At 58.1% G+C, this 22,028-nt stretch overlaps 2 protein-coding genes across 15 annotated transcripts in view; both read left to right on the top strand.

Annotated features, from left to right (window-relative positions):
• SYNPO (synaptopodin) overlaps positions 1-10,589 on the top strand; it is a 44,531-nt gene extending 33,942 nt beyond the window's left edge. For all 14 annotated transcript variants that reach the window (XM_090020569.1, XM_090020572.1, XM_090020568.1 and 11 more), the window contains 2 exons: positions 302-2,376; positions 7,154-10,589. In XM_090020569.1, coding sequence (XP_089876695.1) covers positions 302-2,376; positions 7,154-7,996 — 2,918 coding nt within the window. In that variant the 3' untranslated portion in view covers positions 7,997-10,589. The remainder of the gene's footprint in view (positions 1-301; positions 2,377-7,153) is intronic.
• Positions 10,590-11,697: 1,108 nt separating this feature from the next.
• MYOZ3 (myozenin 3) lies at positions 11,698-20,944 on the top strand. Its single transcript, XM_090020578.1, has 7 exons — positions 11,698-12,348; positions 13,702-13,776; positions 14,071-14,225; positions 14,535-14,600; positions 14,752-14,899; positions 15,427-15,607; positions 18,838-20,944. The coding sequence occupies exons 2-7, from the start codon at positions 13,749-13,751 to the stop codon at positions 19,010-19,012; spliced, it is 753 nt and encodes a 250-aa protein (XP_089876704.1). The 5' UTR covers positions 11,698-12,348; positions 13,702-13,748; the 3' UTR covers positions 19,013-20,944.
• The last annotated feature ends 1,084 nt before the right edge of the window (positions 20,945-22,028 follow it).

The raw sequence follows: 22,028 nt of genomic DNA, 5'->3' as shown, positions 1-22,028 counted from the left end.
TTCCATCATCTTCCATTTGCCCTCCATGTACTGTCCCTGAAGGGCAACCCCAGTGTGTCCTGGAGAAGCCCGTTTCATCCCAAAAGCATGGGGGGGGGGGCATATAGTGCTTGTGGGAAATCACGGGGGTCGGGACAGGGATTCAGTGTTTGGATTTTTTTCTGTAAGCCTTGAGCAAAAAGGGTGTGTGCGTGTGAGAGTGGGTCGAGAAGTAAGTGAGCAGAGAGAAATGGGTCCGTATCTCCTCTGGGCTCCTTGTTCCCTTCTGGCTGACACCGCTCTCCCCGTCTTGTCCTTGCAGATCTCTCCCGGAGCGCCAGCCTCTCGGAGAAGGAGCTGAAGGAGGCCAAAGCCCGGAGCCAGAGGATCGCAGCCCAGCTCGCCACCCCGCCCTGCTCCAGCTCCAAAGGCGTGCTGCTCTTCCACCGGCGCAAGCAGCGCGTGAACGAGTTCACCTCCGAAAGCCTTGGCAGCAGCAGGCAGCAAGCGGCTGTTCGAGACGGCCCCCGGGCCCTGCCACGCGGCACCCTGCACCATGGGACGGAGCTGAGCTTGAGCCGGCCGGCAGAAGGTAGCCGCGAGCCAGGAGGGTCACGCCGCGCTGAGTATCCCGGGCTGCCGGCACGCGGAGACATGATGGAGGCCTACGAGGACAACGCTCCTTTAGAAAAACCACGGTCCTCTCCTGGGAACGGGGAGGAGATGCCCTCTCAGGCCAGCACGCTGCCATCCCTCGAGGGGTCTCCCAGCAAGGACGTTCCCCTGGTCCCTCTAAGCGTCTACTTAAAGGAGACCACAGAGATGGCAGCCACCAATGGGGTGCATGAACCTGACGGCGGCCAGCACGCACCAGCAACCGTCCATGAGAAGAGCACGCCGGATGGCCTCAAAGAAATGGCGCAGAGCCCGGTGGTTCTTGCAGAGATGCACGACGCGCCCGTCGTCGACAAGGAGAAGAACGGAGAGGCTCTCGGCACCGAGCCGCCCATGCCGGCGCCCGAGAAAGAGGACGCCGTGCCTGCTGCCAGCCAACAGCCAACGGTCCCGGGGGTCAGCAAGGAGCAGAACGGGGCGCCCAAAAGGCAGTACTGCGAGGTGCACCTCACCCTGGCCAAACCCAAGCCGGTGAAGAACAGGACGGCCAGGCCCTTTGGGACGCAGTCCTCCGCTGTGCCAAGTCAACCGGCTGAGAAACCGCCCGCGGTGGACCTCCCTGAGCCGCCCACCTACACCGAGACCTTGTCCAGCCCTCCTCCGGTGACGAGAGTCTGGTCACCGCCAGCCTATTCAGCCTTGTATCCTAGCCCCGAGCAGAAGCCGCTCCTTATACAAAGCCCGAGGAGCGTGGAAAGCAAATCGGCGCCCGTGCCTAAAACGGGGGTCCTGGAGGAGTCCATAACCCGGCGGGGGAATAAAAAGTCCATGTTCACCTTTGTGGAGAAGCCCAAGCTGGGCCCCAACCCGGATCTGCTGAATTTAGTGCAGAACGCAGACAGCAGGAAGAAGCAGAAGGATCACGGAGAGCCAGCCCCAGAGGAAGAGCCCTTTGCCCTCGGGGCCGAAGCCTCCAACTTCTTGCATGAAAATGCACCCAAAGCCGGGCCTCACTTGGCCCCTGCTGACAATCCCCCAGCCTGGTCTTCGTGCCTGAGGTCCCCGAGGATCCAGCCGAAACCTAAGATAAAGCCTACCCAAAGCCTCACGGAAGCCAAGGGAAAAGGGGCCGAGCTGTTTGCCCGGAGGCAGTCGCGGATGGAGAAGTACGTCATTGAGTCCCCCGCCCACCCTCATGCCGCCAGGTCGCCGTCGCCCACCATGTCACTGCCTCCTTCATGGAAGTACGATCCCAGCATGCCCGTATCGCCCATGGTCTCCAGACACGCGGTCAAGAGTCCCTCCCGCCCCGCCAAGACGCCGCCGGCCTCCTTGTACAGCGGCTACGTGACAGATAGCGAGATTGCCCAGAAGGAGCTGGAGATCTCCAAGCAGCAGCCGTATCAGCTCCAGCCATCCTTGTTCATCCTTTCACCCTCTAAGGACCCCCTGAGGTCTTTGCCGCGTGGGGCACCGCCGCCAAAGCCCATGCCGCCCGACCCGCAGGCGTACACGAGGCAAACCCCCTGCCCGACCGCTCCCTTGCCACCCTCCCCTGTTCTGCACCCACCGGCCCTGTCGATTTCGAGCAGACCCGCGTCCCGTCCTTTTTCTGCCACCGCTGGGACTGTCCCCACGACCCAAGACATCCGAGCAAGTGCCAGAGCCCCCCTGGAGGTCCCTGTGGCTTCCCCATCCCGGGTGCTGTTGCCAGCAGCCAGAGGAGTCTTCCAAGCTCCTAGACCGTCGTACTCCACCCGGAGCGCAGGGATTGAAGCCCAGGTGTGGAAGCCTTCTTTTTACTTCAAGTAACGGCGTTGGCAGGGGGTGATCTAGGATTGTCCGACCCAGCCAAGATCACCTCTCCTTGGTGATTGATGTGCGAAAAACTAAGCAAAGTGAAACAAAGCAGCAACAACCACGTAAATAGCTTGGAGGGTTTGAATGCCAATAGCGTGCTCTTGTGTAGCCAGGCCTCCGCTGTCCGCCGGGTGGAGCGCTCTCCGCCAGCCGGTTGTGCTCAGCCGGAGGAGTAGGGTCTGGACTGCATCCAGTGCAGGGCCCCGCTTTGGAAGTGAGATGCAGTGTAGTGTAAAGCCCCTGGAGAGGGAGCCGCGATGCTTGCGGTGCCGGGGTAGCCGGCCCCGGGTGCTCTTGCAGACCTGGCTCCGGAGGGAGAGGAAAGCGGCGTGTGGATGCAGCGCGACATCAGGGTGTAACGATAACCCGAGCCAACACACGTGAAGATGGGTCGCGGAGGTGGCAGGGACTCTGATGCCTTCTCTTCTCTCTCGCTTGGAAACTTTCTGGAGCTCCCAACTTCTGGCTTAACCTTCCTTCCTCACCTGAGTTTCCACCTCTGCTCTGCAAAGCGTTCGCCGCGTCCTCTCCGCACTCTGTGACTGCCGCGCGCCCGCAGCCTTTCTGCTCCACTGACTTTCAAAGCCCCCCCGCACGCTACCAAAGAGCCTCTGGGACAGGGGCCTTGTCCTTCCCCTAATATTCATCTCTGTCTCCTTTCTTTTTCTGCCTCATTTTCTTCTGTGCTGTGGACTAGGTTACACCATCCAAAGTCAAGGGAGAGCTGCAGGCGCAGGTGATGGCAACAGGGCTGCAGGGAAAGGAAGGGAACTTCCTAGCATCTACCCACGCTGGCGTTTGCCCAGAGTAGTGTTGGCTCCTCGTTCTTGGTGAGATTTAGGGGCTTGTGTCCTGGCTGGGGAGTGGGAAGGGAATCACTCACCCACTGCGTACCCCCTTCCCAGGTCTTGGCCATCTTTGCCGGCAGGTTGGGTAGCTTTGCAGACTTGTGTTACTAGCCAGGTGGGATGGGCCAGGGAGCAAACCTGCCTCCTCGATGAGGATAGCACAGCAGCCGTGGGGTGAGCCTGTGCCCGCCGGCCCCAGGGACACCGAGCCGCAGTATTTGTTTGCAACAGCAAGGACCTGGGAGGCTTCAGATCTAGGGCGAAGGTGGCTGCCCCTGCTTCCCCTCAGCTGACCACCTTTTGGGGCAGTTGCCACCTGCCATTATAATGCACGCGTTTAGAGCAAGATATGCCAGCTTGGATGCCTATCACCAGGAACCCAAATCCACACCAAGGTCTCTGCTTTACAAACAAGCCGTGCCCTGCCACCCAGTCCCAGCTGAGCCCCACTGGTTCCCATCAGAGCCAACAGTGGAGAGGGTGGAAGTGGGTGAGCAGAGCCGGTGTCATTGTGCCCTGTCGCAAACAGGAAAGTCATAGAAAAAGGTGGGGGGAAAAACCCCAACTCCAGCTCCCCTCTGCATTTTCTGCAGAAAACATTTGTGTGGAAAAAAGAGAGTTGCACTGGAAGAAAAGAAAATTCATTCCCACAGCTCGGACAGGTCCTTTTTGACCCCCCCCCCCGGGCTAAAAAGCCAGGCCCTTTGATTTCTGATATGCCGTTAGCTCAGGAGCAGAGACGGGGGGCCTGGCCCTTGGCTTCAGGTCTGAAAACATCTCTGCTCACACGTGGACTACCACACTTCTCAGCTTCAGGTGCTAGGTTGTGGGGATCTCTCTTGCTCTGGCGGGAGCTATTCACACTCAGCAGGAAAGCACCGTTGCAAGGTGTGTTAGGCCGGGCTGGCGCTGGCTGGCTGCTGATAAACCATCCAGGGTAAAACAGAGGCCAAGGGCCGATCCGTAACAGTAGTGGGCCTGTGAAATGGCCCCCTTGCACTTCATAGCCCCTCGGCGCCTGGCTCCATCAGGCTCAGCCAGGCTCGGCAAGGCGAGCTGCCCGTGAAACAGCCGCGTGCGGTTCCAGCCGCCGGCTCGCCCGAAGGTGGCCGCCTGCTCTTTTGTCTCCGAGATCCGGCCAGCTCAGCTGCCGCCCTGTCCCGCCGCTGTCAGCGCTCCCGGGGCCAGACAGTGGACGGCAGTAAATCAGTGCCGGGGACGCATGGCAGAAGGGGGCAAAGTGAGGATGTGCTGCCGCACACAATAATTACGGGGCCTGCTTTGCTCGCCCTGTAATTGGGCACCACTGAGCCAAGAAAGGACATGTAGGAGCATGGGGCGGGATTGTGCTGTTCTCACGCAGGTGCCCCCGGCGGGAGCTTTGCAGGCCAGGGGCTGCGGGCAAGCGCGTAGGCAGGGTATGGACGGACGGCCGGGGTCTGGGCCCCATCCGGCTGTGACCCCTGGGAGCTGGGCTGGGGATTCGTGAGAGGCACGGTGTGGAGGGGAGGATGCTCGTTCCCCTTGTGCCCCTCCAGTGGGGTGAGGGCTGCAGCGCTGGACCCCCAGCTGGGGAGGGCTTGATGGCGCTAGTGCAGGGAGCAAAGGGGGCAAGGGCATGATGCATGTGGGCTTCTCCGTGACCCATTCTGCTCACAGCCCGGCTGGCAGGAGTCATTAGGAGTCTGCTCTCCATGTCCTGAGGCCCCAGCCATGAGTGGAGGGGTCCTGGGGACCTTCCCCTGTGGCGGGATGCAAGTCCCCACCAAGCTCAGCTTGCAGCCCCGCATGGGGGAGCTGGCCCCGAGGCTCGCCGGGCAGAGATGCTTGCCAGCTAGACGGGGAGGCAGCACCTGGGCAGATCTCATTTCCTAATTAGATCATGGCTCTAGCTGGGGATGCGTTGGCTGGTGGCTCTTCCTGGAGAGGGCCTGGGAGTGACCTGTGGGATATCCCAACACTCAGAGATCCCAGAGAGACAAAGCAGGTGGAGGGGAGGCCGGGGCTTTCCCTGCCTGGCCTGAGGATTGGAAACCTGATGGAAACAGCAGTAACCCCCGGCAGGAAGCAGGCAAAGGTCTCCTAGGCCACTTTCTCTGTGATGGTGCTGTAACTTCCCTGCTCCATAATACACTCCTCTGCCACTTCCGCTCTGTCTCTGTGCTTTCCTCTCCGGGCTCCTCCAGCAGCACAAACAGGCCGGGCTGCATCTTTCCCGGTGCTGCGAGAGCAGCTTGCAGCCAGGGCCTGGCGTGGTGAGCGCTGTGCCCATGCAGAACGAAGCTGGTCCTTGCTCCAGGGGCTGACCTGCCCCTTCCCCTACTCCACGTGCCACCCCAGGCAGTAGGGCTGGGCGGGAGGGACTTTGAGATGGACTTTGCATGTCCTGGAAGGAACCTACTCTGTTCCTCCAAAGGCCCTGGCAAGGGTTACCGAAAGAGCACATGAGTGTTGAGCCCATTTCCCAGCCACCATCCTATCTATCTATCTATCTATCTATCTATCTGTCTATCTATCTCATACACACCCACTCTGGTGACAAGTTGCTTTTCTGGGTGCTATTTCCCAGGTGTACTTTGCAAAGGGGTTATCCCAACTATCAGGGAATAATCGGGATCCCAGCTGAGGACATCCTGGGATCCCAACTATTGGGATAAGAGGGACTCGGCCTTGCGCCATCAGGTGGCCCTCGCTGTGGGTCTGTGCCCTCCAGCTGAGCTGCCCGGGTGCCAACTAAAACCGGGCTGGCATGCAGCGACAGCCTGGTTAGCAAGGTTTTGCCCCGCGTGGCTCCTGTTCTGGGATACAGGGCAGCGACTGTTCTGGGCTGTGTTTTGCACTGCTCCAGCTCCTGCAGTGTCACGAGCTTTCCCCCACGCAGCTCAGCCTGGGGTCCTGGGCACCAATACACGGCTCTGCTTTTGGACTGTGCAGGTGGCAGGAACGAGTGAGCATGGATGGGACGGGGTTGAAACCCTTGGCACAACTGTGGGCTGACACCGGGTAGATGCCCAGAGTGCCCGGGCCCACACATGCCCAGCCAGGCGCCCAGCAGTCACTGCCTGGCTCTCCAGGCAGCAGCTGCCGTGGGGGCAGCCAAGGCCGCTCCCTGGTGCCGGCTGCTGCAGAGAGCTCTCATCGGGCGTATTCCTGAGCTCAGTGCCGCACGACGCGCCAGCTGCCAAGCCAGGGTGGGTGCTTGCGAAGGCCGAGCACGCCTGGGCCTGCTCCTGGAGTTCCCCTGCGTGGGCAGTGCCTGGAGACTCTCCCGCTTGCTGTGCATCTCGGCACGAGGGAGGGTTGCATGAGGCTAGTGCTGCCTCCGCCTCGGAGATCTCAAACCAGCTCAGGAGACATTGCAGCATCTCCCAGCGTGGGCAGGAGGCGGGTAGGGCAGCACACCCCTCCGCTGGCAGGGTGCAGGGACCACGCCAAGCCCCGGCGCCTGCTTCCCACCACCGCTGAACGAGCAGTGTGGTGCCCTGTGAGCCTCTGCACAGCACAGCTGGTCCCATGCTGGCCTTGTACAAGCCCTTTCACAACGCACGTGGCCCTCCCTGGGGTGGGGGGGTTACAAGCCCATGGCCCCTCCCCGGTGTCCGTGTCGGGGTGGCTGGGCCCGTGGCTGTGTGTTTCGGGTCCAGAAGCATTGCTAGGCTGGGCAGACAGAGCCAGGAGGTCCTGGGGAAAGCCTGTGGCTGCTGGAGGAGATGGAGGACTCTGCAAAGGTGCTGGGGGAGGGAGGGAGAGAGAGGCAATGGCCGAGCTCAGGATGGGCATTGCTTGTCCCTGCCATGCACGGGCCTCCCTGGGGCTGCGGGACACTAATGCACTCTCCCTTCCCTCCGCAGGACAGACGCAGCTCCCTCCCCGCCTCTCCCACCTGCGTGCCACGGTTCATGCCCCGCATGGGCAGCCTCGATGGCTGGCTGAGCCCGAGCCTGCTACCAGAGCCCGAGGAGAGCCTGGCCGAGCTCCGCCATCTCGCCAGCCCCTCGCCTCCCCCCATGTCACCAGCTTGGAGCGACAGGTCCCTGTCCCCACTGCGGCAGGAGCCCGACCTCAAGGCCAGCCGGCAAATGCAAGCACGCCTGGCCAGGAACATCATCAATGCCGCCCGCAGGAAGAGCTCATCGCCCAAAGCGCCGGGCACCGAGGGCATCCAGCCCTTCTCACCCCCCGCCAGGGGTGCTGACAGCCCCTGCCTGAGCCCGCTGCAATCCCTGAGGCTGGAGGGGCCCAGACAGGGCAGCACCGGGACCCCAGGGGCCTGGTCCCCCACCGAACGGAGCCCGCTTCAGTCCCCGAGAGCAGCCCGCGGCGCCAGGGCTGGTGCGTCCAGCAGCCACGGGAACTCCCTGCCAGCTCCCAAAGCCACGTGGACGGACGACCACAGAGTCTTCGTGCCTCCCCACAATGCCGGGGGGCTCCCAGCCAGCACCTCCACTTGCCCCAGCCCTGGGAGTCTCGTTGCCTCCTCTCTGCTCTTCAAGAGCCCCCCGGTGGGGGCGCGGTCCCCCGCGAAACCCTACACCTCGCGCTCGCCGACGGACTCCGACGTCTCCCTCGACTCGGAAGACTCCGGGGCCAAGTCCCCTGGCATCCGCAGCTTCAACATCTGCCCACGGGGCTGGAACGGGAGCCTGCGGCTAAAGCGGGCAAGCTTGCCCTCTGAGGCTCCCTGCACCTCCTAGGCTGGGGGAGGGCGGGGGAGGATGGAGCTGCAGAGCACAGAGACCTGGCCACCGAGCCCAGGCGGTGAAATGGGGTCGGTGGGGCCCTACCCAGCAAACGGACCCTTTTCAGCACCTCTCTCACAGCCTGCTGCTCGCTGGAGGCTTCGACCAAGGCAGAGACCTCATCCCCAGGCAGGACGGACCTGTTGGCTCATGACCACCAGCCCTAGGACCTCGCTGGCTCTATGTAACTCCAGCATGAGGTTTGCTCTCCTGGATGTTGATCGGAGTCAGCAATGGTGGCTGAGCCTGAGTGGGACTGGAGAACCCCAGGCTGGGTTTGCTTGTGCCCGGCAGACCCCAGGGAGAAGGCACCAGCCCCCAGCGGCACTGAGACTGCCCTGCCTAATGCAGCCTGCCAGTCCCGACCTTTCCAGCTCCCTGCCTGGCTGTGCCCTTGATGAAGGCTGCTGTGTGCTCTGGCCCCCTGGCCCTGGCTCTTTCCCCAGGGGCTGGGAGCCTGGTGCGTGCCTGGAGCACAGAGCTGAGGGGGCTGAAGTCAAGATGGCCCCACTGCCTCTCCCGGGAGCTGCAGGACTCATGCTCCACTCCTGACCTGCTCCAGAGACGTGGCTTCTCCGTACTGCTGCAGAGAGCTACGTGGTCCCAGAGATGCTGGTGGCCCCGTGATGTGGGCATAGGGCATGTGGACTGCACCCTCCCCATCCTGCTGCTGCCAGCTCCCCCAGCTGGCGCCCATTCCAGCCCTGGCGAGGCGGGGAGATTTGTAGCTGCACCGGGCATGCACTGACCCCTTGAGCCATAGCTCCCTTCTGGCCACCAGTAACTCTAATCCACGTGGAGGGAAGAGAGGCCGGGTGGTTCGGAGTGGAGGATCCTGAGCCCTGCAGGGTGAAAGAGCTGGACCTCTCAGTGACATGGTCCTGGCCAAGACAGGACTCACTCTCTCCCTGCTGCCCTTGACCTGCACTTGCTGGACTCCAGGGGCTTTGCAGACCACCGGGAAGGAGCCCAGGGTGCAGGGGAGGCGGAGGAGCCCCTAGAGGAAGTCACCTTGGGGATTCCCGGGGGGTGTCCTTCCCCTCCACCAGCTCACCTCACTCTCATGGCTCGCAGCCCATGGTGTGAGTGGCAGGGAGCACGGGGCACATCAGGTGCTCCTTAGCTCTGGCTATTTTTGTCACCCTAACCTTTAAAGGCAGGAGTCAGCGCCCCTCCACCATGATCCCGGGTGCCGGCGGCTCTATCCTCACCTGTGCAGAGCCCGCTGCCTTCCCCAGCCCCCCACCCCAGGCGGGGTAGGGGCCATGTCCTCCTGACCCCCAGCCCCAGCTGCTGCCCTGGCACACAGACTTGGCTGCACAGGCACCAGGGACAGCACAAGGGCTTGCTGGAGACTGAGGACATCCTGGGTCCAGACCTATCCCAGTGGATGCATATGCATCCCTTGCACCCAACCAGGCTGCACCCGGGACTCCCCCCCCCCGTGGCCTCCGCCAGTGAAGCAGGACATCGTGGCTTTGTGAGAGGCAGGGGCATCACATACAATGTCTCGGTATCTGTTGTGACCTGTGCAGGGTGACAGGCAGGGAAAGCGGGTCCCATCGGGTGTCCTCATCCCCTGGAAATGCATGTATGGGGGTGGGACCCAGTGGTCCCCCAGGAGCAGAGCTAGGGGACTTGCTCAAGTCCTTGAGCACCACAGGTCCAATGTTCCCAACCAAGCACAATTCTTTAAGGGGAAGAAATGGCTCTTTCCACCCTGCTGGCCTGGAGAAGGCTTTGCTGCCTTCAGTATTTTCCCTGTAGTGTCAGAGAGGAAGAAAACAGGAGAAATGCGAGAGGGGGGTTCACTTCTTCATCCCACGCTGACCAGCAAGGCAGCAGAATACTGGCCCAGACCCTGTTTCATGGGCGGTTGGGTTTCTTGGATCCTCAGGGCAGAGGGAGCTTTGCTGTCCAGGACCAGGAGCTGGGGTGAATTGTTGGGACTTGGGAAGGGAGCGGAGCTGGGGGGCTAGAAGCCACACGTCCCTGCTGGTGGCATGGGAATGAGGAGGCTAGGACAGTGCTTTTTTCCAGAGGCATGGGTGTAGTCACACAGGAATGATGCAGCCACTGATGCCAAGGCTGGTCCGGCATCGTCCTCCTGCCAACCAGTGCTGCTCTGGCCCCCGCGCTGGGTCAACACGAATGCTGGTAGGGGTAAAACTAGCCCCTGCACCATAGGGAACCCCCCTGGCAGCTGCGCTCCCTGCAGAAACCCCTTGCCAGCCTCTCCAGGTGCAGGCCTGCTTGGCACACGATGCTGCCCCCTGCACATACATGTATGCATACATGTTCTGCTTGGACACGGCTCGGACACGCTGCCTGCAGGGATCCATGCAACTGGGGATGCTCTGCAGAGGCTGGAGCATTTCCAGGCTGCCCAGAGTCCCTGTGGGACTGGCCTGCTGGGAGTGCTCCTTCTCGGGGACCTCAGCAAGCCCCCCAGCTTGCAACAGGCTGCCACCGCCTTGCGTGTTGCCACGCTATTGTATACTGAGCTCAGAAATAAACCTGGCATTATCCCAGCCTGCTTGTGCTCTTTCTAGCCTGCCTAGGGCATCGGCTTGCAGGGGTGGGCATATTGGTGAGCCCGGAGAGACACACATGGACACACACACAGCCGTGCAGTGCGTCACTGGCACATGGTACAGTGGCAAGGGAGTGAAGATGTTTTTGGGGCTTAATGCATTTCAGTTTGTGCCACAGCAGCTTGTGGAGGGGGGACCTGAAAGTCCCTGGGCCTCAGCTCTTGGGTGTTTGGGGGATCTTTCCTTACCCAGCTCCCTGCCTTCTCTTGGGACTGGTGTATTGCCAGTAGCTCTTCCTCCCCTCTCCCTAGCAGAAAGGCCTCAGGTAGTGATATGGGCTGCAATGGGAGCTGTGTAATGACCTTTACCAGAGGTGGCTGAAGGCGGGTTGGGCAGAAGCAAGGAGCTTGGAAGAGCCTCTAAGCAGTGGGCAACACGGCGGGCCCGATCCGGTGGCTGGAGCCCAATAGCCCCAGACCCTGCAGTGATCAAGACTCACCACCAGGGGGCAGCCGCAGTGAATGACTAGCACCAAGAGTACACACACTGGGCTGCCTTGCACATGCGCGCACACACATACACGTACACTTTCTCTGGGCTGAGTCTTGCACATATGCGCGTGCACACATATGCACACTCACTCTGGGCTGACTCTCACGAACATGCTCCCACACACACACAGTCTCATCCCTGGGAGTTTGTGCCCTTCATTTTCCCTGTACTCAGCACGTTGCCTCTGTCATGCCCTGGAAGACAGGCCCTAGCAGGTCTTAGACACCCAGGAATAGAGCTCCAGCATCAGGCCTCTGGGGTCACGATCCCATCCTTTGTTTCCCAGGACGTGGCACACACAGGGGCACCACACAGCCCCATGGCAGCCCTCAGCTCATATGCAGGTCCAGTCCAGAGCAAGGCCATGGGCTAACCCTGCTTGTCTGGTGTGCACACGCCTCCTCATGCGTGTCCAGCATTGCCACCACATTCAACCTTGGCCAAGGAGCTGGGAGCGCCCAGGGCTGTGGGAGCAGTGATTGGGTCTCTGCCTGCCTGCACTGCATGGAGGGGGGAGGGGAAGTGGAGCTGGTCTGGGCACAGACTGGTGGGTGGGCGTGACAGAGAGAGAGCATCTACATGCCACCTGAGCTGCCCCTTAACACCGTCACACTGGGTTCTGCAGCATGTGGGCAAGTGTGCAGGCATATAGGCACGTGTGATGTGCATGTTGCATGCTTCTGTGTATGTGGCATGTGTCTAGAGGGTGTATGTAAGTGCAGTGTCTGTGTGTGTGTATACCAGCATGCTTCTGTGCACATGTGTGTATAAATGCACACATCGGTATGTGTGTAGATACCCTGGTGATTGGATGTGCGTGTACCTGTGAAAATGCATGCATGGCGTGTGTGTGAGAATGCATACACTGGAGAAAGAGAGGGATTGAGAGTGTGTGTGTGTAAATGCATGCAGTAGTGTGTGCAGGTGTGAATGCATGCACAGGTGTGTGCATGTGTACATGAACTGGAGTGTCCTGTGCACACACCTCCCGTGTCTTGGTGTGCTCTGAGGCTCTCAGCAGCTGGTGCTTCAGCTCCCAAGTGCCTGCTCTGCCCCCGCCTCCTTTCCCAGACAGAAATAGCCGGACCGAGCTGTAACGGGGACGAGTCCCTTAGACTCTCCACTCCCGTCCTGCTTGCAAGAGTGGCATAGAGAGGGCTGAGGTGTGGGGCCACAGAGCTGCCGAGTGGGGTTTGTGCAAGCCTTTCCTTCCCTGGTGAGGTAGGTGACTGCAGCAGGGGTGTTGCTCCCTTCTGCACTGAGTCCCCTGGCACAGTCCTGGGGGTCCAGGGGTGCTGGAGACCGGAGCCTGCAGGACAGGGCACCATACAGCCTGGCGTGTCAATGGCATCCAGGATTGGCCCGTCCTGGTCAGACCCAAGGAGGGGCCTTTCGCTGAAGGCTGGGGGTGATGTCTGAGCAAGGGGATGAGACACCAGCAGGGGCAGTCACACCTACGGGGGGCTTCAGCAAGGTCTGGGGGTGTCTGGGGACTCTCAAGGCCTCTCACAGACAGCGGCTCCGGAGAATCCCCCCCAGATGCCTCCAGCCATGGCCGCGGGGAGCCAGGATCTCCCCCTTGAGTCCTCTGCGGGGGGTTCATGGGAGGAGGAATAGCCCTCATCATCCCAGCAACTCCAGCCCCTGCTCAGCTCCACCCTGTCAGAGCTGGCAGGGGGCTGACAGGCAGCAGCAGGGGTCTGGCTCCCCAGTCAGAGATTGCACCCAACCTGGCTGCAATCACTGCACCCCAGCCCCCAGGAGCAAGGTTACGGTGCCCAGGCCACTTAGGTCAGCGGCTTAAAATAGCACCAAGCTCAGGAGACAGCACGGGGCAAAGCCCTGGCTATGGGGGATCAGGCAGCACAGGGCAGGGGGCTGAGTGGGGCTGGGGCTGGAGCATTCCTGCAGGCCACATGGCCTGGGTATGGGCACGTGCAGGAGATGGCAACAAGCTCTGCTGTCCAAAGTGCCCAGATGGTACTTGCCCAAGGCTGGTGCATGGAGCATGGGTGAAGGACAGTGCTCTTGCAGAGGCCAGAGGGCTGCAAGGGTGCAAGCACTGCAGCACTGGGTCTATAGACAGCAAGACCCCAGTACTGCTTATGCTCCCAGCCCTGCAGGCATCTTGTGGGATGCTTGAATTGGGCATAAGCAACCCCCCTCCTGATATGCCAGCCTGTGGGGTGTGGGGCTGCTGGGAAGAAGCCAAGCAGCAGTTCAACGATTTGTGCGGCGATTTGTGCCTGAGCTTTGCAGTTGGAGGCCAGGCTGATGCCACCATGCCATTCAGGGGGCATCAGAGCAAGTGAGGCGGGTCAGAAAGCAGCTCCCTGCCTCGATATACAACAGGGCGCCTTGCTGTGGAGTCACAGCCCAGGAGGAGTGGCAGCCGGAGATGCCGGGTGGGCGTTGGAGCCGTTACAGACACCTATGGGGGTGCAGCCCAGGAGGAAGCAGGCTCAGCCTCCAGGTCCCCTAGATGCCCTGTGTCCAGGACAGGATGGGTGTGGGGGGCAGAGGAGCTAGCCACAGCCAGCACCATCCCTGACGGACTCTGTTCTTGTTTTCTAGCCGGGCAGACGACACCCATCTTGGAGCCAAAGCAGAAGAGGCAGGCGATGATCGTGAGGAAGAGCCCAGGGGATGGTAAGAGGTGTCACCGAGCGGTCTCTGGGGGGCTGCTCCCTTTGGTGGTTGACCCAGGGTGTGGGGCTGAGTCTGCTCCCAGCCCAGTGGGGTGCCAGGCCTCTGGGCTCACCTGCTCAGGTGGTCCAAGCTAACAAACAGCTAAGGCAGAACATGCGTGATGTGCTCTCGTGCCCCGCTCCTGCCCATCTCCATCCAGCAGTCTCCCCTCTTCCATCCTTGAACTTGGGATCCCCACCACCACCACTACGCTCAGCTGGTGCTCATGGCCCTGCTCTGTGCATGTGTCCTCAGCCCCCCACCTGGACCTGGGCAAGAAGGTCAGCATCCCCCAGGACCTGATGATGGAGGAGCTGTCCCTGAAGACCAACAGGGGCTCCCGGCTCTATCAGGAGAGGCAAAAGCGGATGCAGCGCTTCGTGCTGGAGCATCCCAGCGGCTACAGAGGCGTGAGTTGCCCCATCGCCAAGAAAACCCATTCCTAGGCAGGCGGTGCTAGGCTGAGATGCTCTGGAGGCCGGGATACAGGGATCCCAGTACCCAAAGGAAGTCCCCTCAGCTGCCTGTAGCATATGCTCTAAAAGAAAGTCACGTGAAGCTGTGGGGGGGCTGGTGGCCAAGGGCATGGGAGCACTGGATGGCCACAAAAGTGCCTGGAAGCTGGGCTTTGAGGGCACTGGGGCTGCTGACATTCAGGCTGTCTGCCCAAGGCACAATGCCCCTCCCAACACTGACACCCTTCTCCTTGTCCTCTGCAGGGCTCTGGCAGGATGGAGGCCAGCGGCTTGCACAGCGCGTCAGGGGGAGCAGCCAATGCACGGTTGGTGAGTGATGCCCGCTAACAGAGAGGGCGGAGATGGCTTGGACCTGGGGGAAGGGTAAGGGTGTCATCCCCCCATCTCTGAGTGCGGGACACTGAGCAGACCCCCCAGTGCCACTCTGCAGCCATATCCCCTTGCTCTCTCCCCTCCCAAGGCTGACAATAGTATGGAGGGCACCGGCACCTACCACACTGAGCTCCACATTGCGCCAGCGGCCAAGGGGGCTCCGCCGCAAGTGCCCAAGAAGAGCAGCAGGGTCCTGCAGATGAGCAAAGCCCTAAACCCTGACAACCTGGCCCCAGGTAAGGTGCTGTCTGCAGATGTTCACCCCACCATGGAGCAAACCCCCGGGCAGGAAGGCCTACCTGTCTGTGGAGGAGACCTGGCTTGCCTGTCACCTGGGGTTCTCTGGTGCATGGCAGGATCTATTTGCTCTGGGTCTGACCTGGTTTATGGCCATTGAGGCAGCAGGTAATGCGATTCCCCCGGCTGGTAGAGGGGAATAGGCTCCCAGCCTCCAGACCTGCCTGGAAAGCACCCCCCCATCCCTAAATTTCCCAGTTGCATAGAAAGCAACCTGAATTGTCCAGTACTGGAGCAAACCCAACCCTGAGAGAACAAAACAAGGCCTGTGACAGATGCATGTCATTTGTCTCAATAATGGCTTCCTCACTGGCTCTGCTGCTCACCCAGCTCTGCTTCCACCAGGATGGGACAGTGAACACAGTCTCCCTTTACAGCTGGGGACTTTAGGAAGGGTGGGCAGGGGGAAGGCAATGTCTCAGGCCCCTCTGATGGTAACGACAGCTGTCTTCCCTCACAAACACAGGCTACACTGGTCCCCTGAAGGAAGTGCCCCCCGAGAAGTTCAACTTCACCGCCATCCCCAAGGCCTACCACTCCCCCTGGCAGGAGTTCCTCAGCAGCAAAGACTACCAGGCGGATAGCAAGAGCCAGCTGCCCGAAACGCCCAAGAACCTCAGTAACTTGGATTTCAGGAGTTTCAACAGGTAATGGGCACCTGATGCCCAGGGGGAAGCTGGCAGCACTGAGCATAGCAAGGATTCAGCCGGAGTCTGAGAATGTGATGCCTGCAGGGACCTGCTACTTGCTCCATCCCTTGCAGACCCCTGCCAGACTCTAGGTCTATCAACCCTAGGAAAGGGTGAGCACCTCCTTGGTCGTTCTCACAGCTGCCTGGCAGTGGCAGAGCCTATGGGCCCCAGTGGGTGCTTCCTCAAAGAAGTTGGGGGGGGGGGAAACAGGGGACAGGAGGAAACAAGATGCTTCAGGGACGCATGGGAGATCTTCAAGGCGATCCTCAGAGATGAGGAGGGACTGGTGCCTTCTTCAAACACCACAAAGGAGCACCCTCAATGAGATGACCCAAGCTTGGCTCTCTCTTCCCTTTTAACCATAGGGAGAATAGGATGGGATTCAACACAGGCAAGTGCAAAGTGATACACCTGGGGAGGAACAACCGGCACCATACCTACAGGCTGGGGAACTCCCTTCTTGTCAGTACAGAGGCAGAAAAGGATCTTGGAGTCATTATTGATGCCAAGATGAACATGGGCCGGCAGTGTGGGGATGCGGCCAGGAAGGCCAACCACACCTTGTCCTGCATCCACAGATGCATCTCGAGCAGGTCCAGGGAGGTGACCCTCCCACTCTATGCGGCACCAGTCAGGCCGCAGCTGGAGTCCTGCGTCCAGTTCTGGGCACCGCACTTCAAGAGGGATGTAGACAACATGGAGAGGGTCCAGAGGAGGCCACCCGCATGGTCAGGGGGCAGCAGGGCAGGCCCTATGAGGAGAGGCGATGGGACCTGAACCTGTTCAGCCTCCAAAAGAGAAGGCTGAGGGGGATCTAGTGGCCTGTTACAAACTAGTCAGGGGGGACCAGCAGGCACTGGGGGAGTCCCTGTTCCCCGAGCACTGCCAGGAGTGACCAGGAATAACCGTCACAAGCTGGCAAGAGGGTAGATTTAGGCTAGATATCAGGAGGCACGACTTCACGGTCAGGGCAGCTAGGGTCTGGAACCAGCTTCCAAGAGAAGTGGCGCTGGCTCTTATCCTGGGGGTCTTTAAGAGGAGGCTAGATGTACACCTTGCTGGGGTCGTTTGACTAAATGATCTACTCAGGTCCCTTCTGACCCTAGAAACTATGAAACCAAAGGCAGCTTCGGATGACTGAGGTAAGATGTTTCTGTGAAGCCAGGAGGTCTCTGTTGCCCTCCAAGGCCATCCCCAGGCTGTAAGCCCATCTCTGGAGAAGGGGGTCCCCCATTCCAGGCACACAGCAGCCTAAGTTCTGCATGTGTTAGGTATTTACATGGCCTCCCAGTGACAGAAAGAGCCTTACTCCCTTGCTCCAATGTCAGGGACAGGGTTCGAGGAATCAGCAGCTCAGAGCAGCACTGAGGGCACAGCCCAGAGAAGGAGACTCTCTCCAGGGGGAGTAAGAGGAGCATGGGGGCAAGGAGGCACCAGGTGTCTGCCCTACTTAACTGGCTCTGGGCCCTGAAGTTGCAGGGAGGCTGCCTGGCTGTGGCCTAGTGACAGTGCCAAGCCTCCTTTCTCATCTCTCCAAAGCATCTGACAACTGCAGGAAGCACCCAGGGTACCAGGCTAATCCTTTTGCACGGCGCTAACAGGTTGCCTGGTCCCCATCTGCTCCAGTCCAATGGCTGGGCTCTCGGGCATCTGCCAGGCCAGTAATTCCAGCTCTGGGGATCACTTCCAATGGCTTAACCATTCACTGCCCTGCCTTACAGCTCACACAGCGGGGTGGGAGAAATATGAGAATTATGGGTGCAAGGGCTTGGAGGGCAGGGTGCTGAGGAAAGCCTGGGGCTGCAGACTGGACCCACAGCTCTGAGAACACAGGGCAGGCACCAAAGCTGGACAGAGGAAGGGCAAGCAAGACTAGGCAAAGTGAGGAGGACAGCAGGGAGTGCAATAGGAAGATTAGCTGATGCTGGCTGCCAGAAGCTAAGGGTGAAAGAGTGGGAAGGCTTCTTCCTCCAACATCATGCTCCTTCCATCGAGGGTCTATAATCCCCCCCAGGCTCCCTGCCCTGGGCACTGCCACCATGGGGGTTTGAGCTATGCAGGTGCTTGCTCTTTGGTTTTGACAGCAGCTTAAGTTTCCCCCTCCCCAGCCCAACATTTATTTATGGCCAGAACTTGACAGGGGAGGTTGCCCAGTTTCACCCTGTGCCCGTCCCCTCTGCAACAGGCTGCCTTGCTATTTAAAGCCTCGATCTGATATTTAACACAGCTAGATGCTGAAGTAATGCCCGGCTTCTTGCCTCCCCACCACCCCACTAATTCCTTAGAGGCCTGAAGCACCAGGAAACCGAAAGGGCAGCGATTGGATTTAATTAAACAGGGTAGAGATGACATGATCCGCCGAGCTGAATCACTGTTTGAAATGACTATTCAGTTGATCACAACCCCACCCCAAACACATCACCTCACTCCAGAATAAATCAAGCTGAGCAAAAGGATCCGGTCTGTGGGATGAAACTGGCTAACGAGAAGCCAGAGATCCCAGTGGGAGCAAGATGAACCCTTCCACAAACAGCAGAAAGTTTGTGACTGCTCTGGCGGCTCAGTTCAGGCAGGCTGGCTTATCCCTAATTGACTCATCTGCCTTTCCCTCAGGTGGAGAAGCAGGGCTTAGAGCTACAACCGCCACCTATTTCTCACTGCGGGACAGCATCCCATTGCCTAAAGGGCCTGGAAGGAAACCAAGCTGATGCATCTCAGACCTCCTGCCCTTAAGCCCGCATGATCCAGAGGTGCTGAAATGATGCTAGCCCCTTGTCAGGATACGCTAGTGGTGCAGAACAGGCTTCACACCATTGACAAGAAAGGTCAGAGGGTGATTTCTCCCACCGTAGCATCCTTTGTAGGTGAGATAGAGCTAGGGTCTCTCTCCCCTCATTTCTTAATGCACTCACAGTGCTAACAAAGTGACAGGCTGCCACCCAACCAATGCTACTGATGCAGAAAGAGAACTGATCTAGGGTTCCAAGAGCCTGAGTGAGAGTAATACTGCAACAGGTGACAGGAACAGAAATAAGCAGGGATTGTGGTGGCACCTGTGGCTGCTTAGATGCAGCTTGGCAGTCCCTGGGTCTTGCCAGATTTCTGGAGGCACGAGGATCTGGCATAGGGTGCTTGCCACTGCACCTGCCCAAGCAGACACTAAGTGCTCCTCCTTTCTGCTGCAGGACTCCCACTCCATTTGGTGGGCCACTCATCAATGACCCATTCCCATCATCCAGCTTTGAGATGGACACCATGATGGACACCTTGAATAGCCTGCAGCTGCTTTCCAGCAGACCCAGCTTCAACAGAGCCCCACGTGGCTGGGTACAGACTTTACCAGAGACTGAGGAACTGTAATGTACTCCTCTTCCCTCCGTTGCTGTGCACATGCTTTACCTGCTAGACTTCGGCATCCCTTAGCTTACTGTGCTGGTAGAGGTGTTCCTTAACAGAGTAGGAGAGGAGATGGATGTCCTTATCCACGCACTCTGGGAAAGAAGCTAGTGGCCTCACTTGATCATCCATGTCCTCAAGATCCCAGCAAACATGGGCCTAGGGCTGTTTCTGAATTCTGAATTCTTACTTCCCATTGTTACACGGGTATGACATCTAGGGAGACTAGATGTAAATGTGACCAGCAAAGTTCTCACCGAGGGAACAAAAGGAGTCCAGCAAGCTTCCCCATCCGTCTGTGCCCTGAAAGGAGTAAAGACACTGTCTTCTTTCCCACTCCATGAAAAATGTCAGGACAGCCAGTTGTCTTCAGGTTGGGTTACCCTGTTTTTGTTCTGCTGAAATGCGTGACACCAGCTTTGGCAAGTGGTGCCTCATCTTCAGGGCACAGATGCTGTTGCAGTCGGGATGGTGAAGGGAGGTGATAAGGCATGGAGGGTGGGAGCGGAGGAATGTCTGCAAAGAAGCAAGCAAAGGCTTCCTGACCACTGAGATCACATGTTCAAGGAAAGTGCAGATGGCTCTTAAGAGAAGACACGGGGTGGGTGGTTGGCAGCTGGCTGTACACCAGGCAGGCACATGGGTATCATGAGTGATACCTGGGGAGGGGGAGTGTCGCCAGACCTGGGCTTCAGCTGTTTTCCTGACTAACTGCTGGAGGCTGCAAGTGAGAGAGGAACAGTGGAAAAACCCTGGTCCAATCCTGTTCACTTTCCCTCTCAGCATCTGCTTTCTGCCACTGTGACACAGGAGACTGGGCAAGACAGACCTAGGGGCTGACCCTGTCAATGGCAGTTCTGATGTCACGTTCTTAGCACGTGACACTCTTTGTAAGTTGATTTCCTACCCCTCAAGCCAGCTGAAAGAGCTCTTACATCACTACTGCTTTAGTGACTAAACCACTTGTTTAAAAATCCCATAGAGCAAGCCTACCCCTACAGAGATCTGCTCTTTACTTCAATTGCTGGGTGTCACATCCTTCCTGTTTCAAATGCAGTGCAGGATTTTTTTAATTGTTGGAGCCCCCAGGTACTAAGAGGTGTCCCATAAAAGAGGCACCCAATGTCTTAAATATTATGATACTAGCAGGGGAGAAGGGACATCTTATACTCCACACGCTGCTACAGCAAGCAAAGATTTCAGTCAGTACACGCAGAAAAGCACATGGGTGTTTTGACCACCCCGCCTTTAGAAGAAGCAAGCAATAGGTTGCCTAGCTACTAGGATCAGGATACAGGAGAAGCAGCTACCAAGCGAAGACAGAGCACAACCCACTATCTGTAAAACTAATTTCACTAACCATTGCTAAAAGCCACGGTTCAAGTATTGTCTTTCTACAGATGGTCATTTGCTTTTGTAAAATTCTTATGGCAAGAAGTTTTACCAAATTAAAATCGTCATGGGAGAATAATGTGTGAGGCTGGAGTAGACTTTGGTATTTATGTTCATTGATGTGCAATATGGAAAGGCTGCTTTACTTAATGCACATTATGTAGCACTATAGCCAGCATGTTCCTAATAATAATCATGCTGAGATCCCAGGCCAGGTAACTTCCTACTGCAACCATAGAGATGGATGTAGGGCTGGAAGAGACCTCAAGAGGTCAGCTAGTCCAATGCAACACTGACATAAAGAAGGTTCAATCCTCTGTTCTTATCCCAAAAGTTCAGGTGGGCAAACTCAAAGGGGAAAAAAGCCAGTTTACTCTGTAAGTGTTTATAGGTTTATGCCTAAGCACTGTCCATGCTTGAGCCCATCTCCATTTGTCTGTGAGCTAGATGTCACAATTACATCCAGAAGCCTGGCTGGAGAAAATAAATTAGCTTTATTTTAAATCCAAGCTGTGTTGCTGTGTTATGGACCATTACCAACTGAGGGCTGAACCTGACACCCATGTCTGTAAGCCCAGGATGAGTTCAAGCTCAAGTTTCCAAAGGAGAAAGATCACTGCGCCCTCTGGTGTCATGTGCTCTTCCGTGCAAGAGCAGATGCAGCAAGGCCTGCCATTCCGCCCAAGCCAGGGCATCAAGCCCAAAAGCAGCAGATTGCCTGGGAAGCAGATCTGTGCAACACCCCTTACCATCAGAAAGCAGCAAGCCAGATCAGACAGTCCAGGCAGAGAGGTTCCTCTGAACCAGAGCCCAAACAGTCTGAAAAAATCCACTCAGTCCCATATTTTTCGGCACATGAAAATACGATTTTAGAACAGGACCCCTCCTGTTTCTTTTTACAAGTTGTCTACAGATCAGTTACCTTGGAGCCAGACATAAATAGCCCCCCATCCGCTAGCCAGGCTCCTACTCACTGTATTAAGTTGCAGACTTTATACAGGAAACAGATGTTCAGGGTTGTATGCTGAGCGCAGACCTAAAAACATCACATGTACTCATCAAAACAAGGAGTGGCTTGGTCCATTTCACACTGGAAGGACTTAACCCACAGAGTACAAAAGCCCCAATAACTGCCATCCCCAGAATACAGACGGCATCAGTTTGTAGTCATACTAGTGCCTCATACTTGCAGTTTCAACAAGACTCGTTCCCCTTGAAACCCAATGACTCCAGTCAGGAGCATGCTGGTGGTCTGCTTTACCTAGCAACCTGACTAGCTTTGGTGATGTAGGACTCTCCATGGTTTCTCAGAATCAGAAACAAAACACCCAAATTTCCTCCTAGCAGACAGTATGAAAAAGAAGAGACACACTGGCAAGTGGAAAGCGAAGTCCCTGGAACTGTATGCACCTGACTTTAGTTTGATTCCACCTCCGTGTTATGCCCCAGTTCCACAGTTCAACAGCAAACTGCTGGCTATCTAAGTCTGGAAAGAACAGTAGCAGAAGGCTCCCCAGGTCAGTCCAAGCAGAGCCCCCAGTGCTTGCTGAGCTGCAAATTGCTAAAATAGCCAACTGGCTTGAAGAGG

Source organism: Crocodylus siamensis, chromosome 10 (assembly GCF_052110815.1).
Source record: "Crocodylus siamensis isolate JL-2025a chromosome 10, ASM5211081v1, whole genome shotgun sequence".
In the NCBI taxonomy this organism is placed as follows: domain Eukaryota; kingdom Metazoa; phylum Chordata; order Crocodylia; family Crocodylidae; genus Crocodylus; species Crocodylus siamensis.
This window is presented reverse-complemented; position numbering and strand designations above follow the sequence as displayed.